The sequence below is a fragment of the Triticum aestivum genome, chromosome 2B (genome assembly GCF_018294505.1).
Source record: "Triticum aestivum cultivar Chinese Spring chromosome 2B, IWGSC CS RefSeq v2.1, whole genome shotgun sequence".
Classification (NCBI taxonomy): Eukaryota; Viridiplantae; Streptophyta; class Magnoliopsida; order Poales; family Poaceae; genus Triticum; species Triticum aestivum.
Window position 1 is genome coordinate 794,321,224 of NC_057798.1, and position 7,960 is coordinate 794,329,183.

The 7,960-nt window shown below is 40.4% G+C and overlaps 1 protein-coding gene and 1 long non-coding RNA gene across 2 annotated transcripts; both read right to left on the reverse strand.

Annotated features, from left to right (window-relative positions):
- Nucleotides 1-354: 354 nt before the first annotated feature.
- LOC123042810 (uncharacterized) lies at nucleotides 355-4,506 on the reverse strand. Its single transcript, XR_006418905.1, has 3 exons — nucleotides 4,249-4,506; nucleotides 817-890; nucleotides 355-641 (listed from the first exon to the last, which is right to left on the reverse strand). It is a non-coding gene; the product is annotated as an uncharacterized lncRNA (long non-coding RNA).
- A 2,410-nt stretch (nucleotides 4,507-6,916) lies between these two features.
- On the reverse strand, nucleotides 6,917-7,954 carry LOC123042811 (uncharacterized). Its single transcript, XM_044465185.1, has 2 exons — nucleotides 7,875-7,954; nucleotides 6,917-7,568 (listed from the first exon to the last, which is right to left on the reverse strand). Exons 1-2 carry the CDS (start codon nucleotides 7,938-7,940, stop codon nucleotides 7,167-7,169), a joined length of 468 nt encoding a protein of 155 aa, XP_044321120.1. The 5' UTR covers nucleotides 7,941-7,954; the 3' UTR covers nucleotides 6,917-7,166.
- Nucleotides 7,955-7,960: the final 6 nt, after the last annotated feature.

Sequence of the window (7,960 nt, forward strand, 5' to 3'; positions counted from 1 at the left end):
CAAAGCTCTTTTTACCGGAGCTGGTACCTACCGGTTAGGCATCCATCGTTCATTGACTACGCCAAGATTCGTGTGACTGCCACGCATTAATTTTCAGTTTTTGCTATACAGTATCTATACCCAAGATTTTGGTTACCGAATGAGGCAATTTTACCGAGGGGGACGGATAAATGCGGTTACCACGGTTACCACGAAATACCGAGAAAATTTCGAATGAAATTTTTTGAATTCAAAAATTTTAACACCAAAACTATTTTTTTTGAAATTTTGACAACATCACCCCTATATTGATGGCATATAAGCAGTTTATAGCAATAGTAACTGGCCTTAAGAGACCCACAACACATATAACAATAGAACGACCAACAAAAATATACAATTCTCATAAACCATCAGCCACAAGCCCACGAGATTGCAGTCTAATAATATAGCTTCAGACTTTAGAGACTAAACTTAAGATTAGACACAGGAAGACACATAGCAGTCCAACAACAAAAGAAGTGCAGCCAGTATATATTACAGTCCCATAACAAAAGACCATCGATTCGGTCAATTACACAGTACATAGCATTGAGCAACAAACCAAATTGTCATTCAGTTCCTTCTAGACTTGCAAGTCTCCTTCGTTAAAACGAATCAAGCTGCCAGTGAGCAAATTAGATGTCATGTTGTTAGCAAACAAATTTGTTTATATTATCATGTCTTAGAATTTGTTGACAATATATAATAAATGGATGCATGGCATGAGATAGCAGTAAGCATATAAAATTTTGGGTGGCAGCAAGCAAACAGACAAAGTTAGCACTTCATTATTACCTTCCTCTTCCTCCTTTTCCTTGTAGACTTCCGCAGAGGTTCACTGTTTTCGTTAGGCAGCACGTCATTGTTACCTACAAAAATTACAAGTTAGCACTTGAACCACACAAATTCATATAATGTTAATATAAACTAAAGGGCTTTGACCTTCATCATCCTCCCCATCATCTACATCCTCTGCCTCCTCTTCCTCCTCTTCCTCCTCACTTGGAGGCAAGGATTTGGTAACCGAGCGAAATTTCCATTTACCGAGCGGTTACCGCGATTATCGATGCCCCCCGGTAAATGGGCCTACCGAGCAAATTATACCGGCCCGTTTGAATTTTTTGCACGGCCCAGCCAAGCCAGAGGAAGCCTACACACACCGGAACACAACCACGCAGGAAACCTAGCCGTCTTTCTCCCCAAATCGAGTCCCCGCAAGAAATAGGCTGCTGGGCGTGAGTGAGACGGCGGCGGCGGCGTCGCCCAATCCGCCCTTAGATCTCTTTCTCACAGCAGCGCCACCGTGATCTCACCGCTTCACATCGTCCACCTGGGGCGCCCTCCGGCATGGCGGGTGTTGGAAGGGAATGGGGCGGGGAAGTGGCGATGGCGATGGCGGGTTGCGAACAGTGGGGGTCGTCGCCGGCGTCCATATCCCATTCCCAGATCAAGAGGCTATTCTCGCGTGTCATGGGAGAGGTCATGGCAGCGGCAGTGCAACTATCCCCGTCGGCCGTTCATCGGGAGGACAAGCAACGGGATTTCTGGATGACATCAACCGAAGCGGATTTGCCACCGGGGTGGCTCGTCAGGGTGGCATAAGCAGAGGCCCGGAGGTTCCACTGCCGATTAAAGAACCAACTAAAGGTAGGGTTGTGTCCTTGTGGATCTACGTTCATTTTTGTTTCTAATTTCCTGTCTAGTATGCTTTCATTTTGTCTTGAATCAAACTAGTTTACAGAAATAGAAGTAGTCCCAAATACCAATATTTACTAGGTGGATCAACTTCTTTTGTAGTAATGTGCAGCAGGTTACACACTTCACTCGGCCTAGTTAACTGAAAGCACATATCCAAGAGATGCAACTAAGCTGTGTAACTTCACTCGACTTATACCTGAGTAGAAGAACCCAATATGCCCGCTATAACTAAACGCTTCACCTTATTTTATAGAAGTTGTCGTAGTCAATCCAAGTTCATTGCTATGATTCCTGAAGTTCACTCTTATGTCAATACAAGAGGGGCTTTTGAAGGCATGTACCCTCGTAGTGCAGCTGAAATGGTGTCCCCAACTGAGTGGTGGATAACATTTGGAGATACTACACCGGTGCTTCAAAAGTATGCTATTCAGATTGTTTCTCAATGCACCTCTTCAAGCGGTTGTGAGCGGAATTGGAGCACATACGCTTTAGTGCATACACTAGTGAGGAACCGTCTTGGTTTTGAAAAGTTGCACAAGATGGTTTTTTGCCACTACAACCTTGGGCTGCGAATCCGACTAATTCTTGGTGAGAGAAAAGAGAAAGAGGTTGATACTTGTGCGTTGTTGATGAATACCTCTCTCTATGATTGTAACAACGAAATCATGGATTGGCTGGGCAACTCAACAAGTGATTCCATGCAAGATGAGGATGCGTATGATGGTGATGGTGATTGTCCAGTAGTCGTAGAGGTGGGACAAAAGAGAACTAGAGGAAGTGGGATGCCTCCAAGTGAGGAGGAAGAGGAGGAAGAGGAGGCAGAGGATGTAGATGATGGGGAGGATGATGAAGGTCAAAGCCCTTTAGTTTATATTAACATTATATGAATTTGTGTGGTTCAAGTGCTAACTTGTAATTTTTGTAGGTAACAATGACGTGCTGCCTAACGAAAACAGTGAACCTCTGCGGAAGTCTACAAGGAAAAGGAGGAAGAGGAAGGTAATAATGAAGTGCTAACTTTGTCTGTTTGCTTGCTGCCACCCAAAATTTTATATGCTTACTGCTATCTCATGCCATGCATCCATTTATTATATATTGTCAACAAATTCTAAGACATGATAATATAAACAAATTTGTTTGCTAACAACATGACATCTAATTTGCTCACTGGCAGCTTGATTCGTTTTAACGAAGGAGACTTGCAAGTCTAGAAGGAACTGAATGACAATTTGGTTTGTTGCTCAATGCTATGTACTGTGTAATTGACCGAATCGATGGTCTTTTGTTATGGGACTATAATATATACTGGCTGCACTTCTTTTGTTGTTGGACTGCTATGTGTCTTCCTGTGTCTAATCTTAAGTTTAGTCTCTAAAGTCTGAAGCTATATTATTAGACTGCAATCTCGTGGGCTTGTGGCTGATGGTTTATGAGAATTGTATATTTTTGTTGGTCGTTCTATTGTTATATGTGTTGTGGGTCTCTTAAGGCCAGTTACTATTGCTATAAACTGCTTATATGCCATCAATATAGGGGTGATGTTGTCAAAATTTCAAAAAAAATAGTTTTGGTGTTAAAATTTTTGAATTCAAAAAATTTCATTCGAAATTTTCTCGGTATTTCGTGGTAACCGCATTTATCCGTCCCCCTCGGTAAAATTGCCTCATTCGGTAACCAAAATCTTGCTTGGAGGCATCCCACTTCCTCTAGTTCTCTTTTGTCCCACCTCTACGACCACTGGACAATCACCATCACCATCATACGCATCCTCATCTTGCATGGAATCACTTGTTGAGTTGCCCAGCCAATCCATGATTTCGTTGTTACAATCATAGAGAGAGGTATTCATCAACAACGCACAAGTATCAACCTCTTTCTCTTTTCTCTCACCAAGAATTAGTCGGATTCGCAGCCCAAGGTTGTAGTGGCAAAAAACCATCTTGTGCAACTTTTCAAAACCAAGACGGTTCCTCACTAGTGTATGCACTAAAGCGTATGTGCTCCAATTCCGCTCACAACCGCTTGAAGAGGTGCATTGAGAAACAATCTGAATAGCATACTTTTGAAGCACCGGTGTAGTATCTCCAAATGTTATCCACCACTCAGTTGGGGACACCTTTTCAGCTGCACTACGAGGGTACATGCCTTCAAAAGCCCCTCTTGTATTGACATAAGAGTGAACTTCAGGAATCATAGCAATGAACTTGGATTGACTACGACAACTTCTATAAAATAAGGTGAAGCGTTTAGTTATAGCGGGCATATTGGGTTCTTCTACTCAGGTATAAGTCGAGTGAAGTTACACAGCTTAGTTGCATCTCTTGGATATGTGCTTTCAGTTAACTAGGCCGAGTGAAGTGTGTAACCTGCTGCACATTACTACAAAAGAAGTTGATCCACCTAGTAAATACTGGTATTTGGGACTACTTCTATTTCTGTAAACTAGTTTGATTCAAGACAAAATGAAAGCATACTAGACAGGAAATTAGAAACAAAAATGAACGTAGATCCACAAGGACACAACCCTACCTTTAGTTGGTTCTTTAATCGGCAGTGGAACCTCCGGGCCTCTGCTTATGCCACCCTGACGAGCCACCCCGGTGGCAAATCCGCTTCGGTTGATGTCATCCAGAAATCCCGTTGCTTGTCCTCCCGATGAACGGCCGACGGGGATAGTTGCACTGCCGCTGCCATGACCTCTCCCATGACACGCGAGAATAGCCTCTTGATCTGGGAATGGGATATGGACGCCGGCGACGACCCCCACTGTTCGCAACCCGCCATCGCCATCGCCACTGCCCCGCCCCATCCCCCTTCCAACACCCGCCATGCCGGAGGGCGCCCCAGGTGGACGATGTGAAGCGGTGAGATCACGGTGGCGCTGCTGTGAGAAAGAGATCTAAGGGCGGATTGGGCGACGCCGCCGCCGCCTTCTCACTCACGCCCAGCAGCCTATTTCTTGCGGGGACTCGATTTGGGGAGAAAGACGGCTAGGTTTCCTGCGTGGTTGTGTTCCGGTGTGTGTAGGCTTCCTCTGGCTTGGCTGGGCCGTGCAAAAAATTCAAACGGGCCGGTATAATTTGCTCGGTAGGCCCATTTACCGGGGGGCATCGATAATCGCGGTAACCGCTCGGTAAATGGAAATTTCGCTCGGTTACCAAATCCTTGTCTATACCTAGCCAAATACAGTGAATGGACCCCATTGAAACTGTTGTTTAATCAGATGCATGCATGCTCCTCCCTCTCTTACGTACAACAGTACACATGCATGACAGCAAAAGTACTGGTGCAGTCTCTCTCCTTTCTTACACAACAAATTCATCTTTTTATTTCATCTTTGTTAATTTGAATCATTTATATCTTTTAAATAAAAATTCATTTTTGAATTTTTTTTATATATTTGAACTCCTGGCGCGGAGATCTTTAAAACAAGGTCAATATTGAATATATTTTGTCTACTTTTAGTTTTGTTATTTCAATCATATTTCCATTTCAGTTATATATTGATCAGTGAAATCTGTTAAGTTAGTGAAATATGCGAGTTAAATTGGGTGAAATCATTCATTCAAATTATTGAAATCAACCGTTTTGAAATGAGTTAAATATAACTTTTCAAACGAGTGAAATACGTTTATTTGAATGAGTGAAATCTGATTTTTGAAATGAGTGAAACAATTTTGTTAAAATGAGTGAAATGCATTTTTGAATGAGCGGAATCTGATTTTTTGAAACGAGTGAAACATGTATGTTAAAATGAATGAAATCACTTATTGAAAAATAGTTTTCGAAAGAACTGCAGTCTATTTCTTGAAAAAAGTAGAGTGAAATTACTTTTGAAATAATTGTGAAACTAATGTTTTGAAGTGAGTGAAATACGTCTGAATTTTTCTGAAATGTTTTTAGAAAAAACTGAAACTGGATTTTTGAATTGAGTGAAATTTTTTGTGAATCTATTTTTTGAAATAGTTGAAGTAAATACGGTGTTTGGAGCTGTTTAGAACAAGACCAATGAGTGAAATGCGTTTTCATTTTTTGTGAAATTATTTTTTGGAACGAGTGAAACATGTGTTTTTGAAATGGGGTGAAGGGTTTGTAGTGAAATCAGTTTGTGTCACAAAAGTGTTTCTACAAAAATTATTTTGAAAACGTGAAATATGTTAAGAAATTATTGAAATATATTAGCTCATTCTTTTTGAAATAGTGGAGACTTGTCCAAAGTAAATGAAATAGTATTTTGAAAAAGTGTAGTACGTCTGAAATAATTGAAATGGTTGTAAGAAAAAAATGAAACCGGATTCTTGAACCGAGTGAAATAATATGTGAATTTTTTATCTGAAACGATTGCTTGAAATTATTCAAAATATTTTTTGAAATAAATGAAATCAGAATTTCAACTGACTGAAATAGTTGAAATGAAATAAATCGATTGAAACATTGAAATTCAAACGTGTTTGAAATATATTCAAGATTGATCTTGTTTTAAAGGTCTGAACGCCACGAGTTCATATATATAAAAAGTTTCAATAATGAAATTATGGTTTAAAAGATACGACGAGTTAAATTAGCAAAGCTGAAATAAAAGTATAGATTTATTATGTAAGGGAAGAGAGAAGAGAGCTGTCACATTCTTGACGTACATGCATGTGGATGACATCACGTGATGGGCCAGGGTGGTTGAATACCAACATTTACTCCCTCCGTTCTGAATTACTTGTCTTGGATTTGTCTAGATACAGAGATATCTAGCACTAAAATGAGTCTAGATACATTCGTATCTAGACAAATCCAAGACAAGTAATTCGAAACGGAGGGAGTAGTAAATATGAGCAAACAGTGTTATACTGCATGTGGTATAAACTACAGTGTGTGGTGGTGCAAGGTGATTGGCTGGAGCTGTGCCGGTAGCTACCGCCACCGGTAAAAAAACTTAGTCGGCCAACACTTGCACATGCACTAACTAACTGATGCATGAACCTTGCTACTAACGGCTAACCTGGTCTTCCTCTCCTAGAATCACTCTAGGCATATGACCAATGTTTTGAATAGCGTGCTATTTAAAATAGCGTGGCCCTTCTCCAAATGCTATACAAGTTATAGCATGCTATAGCGTGCTATATTCAAAATAGTGTTTTAAAAAAAAGCCAAATATATCCCAAAAAATAAGGATTTCAACATCTAATATTTTTTTTCAGGAGCCATACATGCATAACTAATTAAGATGAACAACAATAACAATACAACATAGTAGTTTTATGATGAACTAGATGGAGAACATAACAATACAACAGTCCATAGCGACACATGCGAAATTACTTGTCCAAAAAACTAGAAGGGCAACAACAACTGCCATAGGACGACAATAGTACAACATATCAGTTTAAAGATGAACTAGCCAACAAGGCAACAAGCCAACAAGTAAACAATACAATACAACGACAACTTGGAAATTATTCAGAATCACTCTCATTTGATGAACCAGATGGTGAATGCATGGTATCATCTTCCGATTCAGAAGAAGAACTAGCTGACTCCAACTCATCTTCACGAAAAACAGGGAGCAGTTTTTTCTTCTTCCGAGGGCGAGATTGGGACGCTCTCTTTCTTTTTGATGCACCAACTGCTCCTTGTGATGTTGATGCTGCAACTTCTACAACTTCACCAGGTTCATGAGGCACAATACCTGTGATCCACTCATTATCTTCATCTTCTACAACATCTACAAATGTGTGGTCCACAATCGGGTCCCTGTTTTTCATCTTTCTCTTCTGTTTGAGTTTGGAGTTGAACTTGATAAAAACAAGGTCTCTCATTTTATTATGAAGCAGCCTGTTGCGTTTCTTTGTGTGAATCTATAGGTAACAGCAACCAAGTAAGCAACATGGCAAGTTTGCAAGGAAACAAATATGTTATCACAGTAAGGAAGCAAGGAAATATATTCTACATCAAGGAAAGTTATACACTGTACAGCACAAACCAGCCATCAATTCATATCAAGCAACACGAACACCAGGATTGCGTACATTTACAACACGGACAACAGGACACTTCTATGAAGTTGAGAACAAATCAAGTTTGCTAGCATAACATAGGCAAATATTTTTCAAGGGCACTAATATGAGAAGTTGAGAACAGGATAAATTGTACTTCTTTCTTACCTGCTGAAAAACACTAAAATTCCTCTCACAAGCGGAGGAGCTGCATGTCAAACTCAAAATCCGCATCGCCAATACTCTGAGATTTG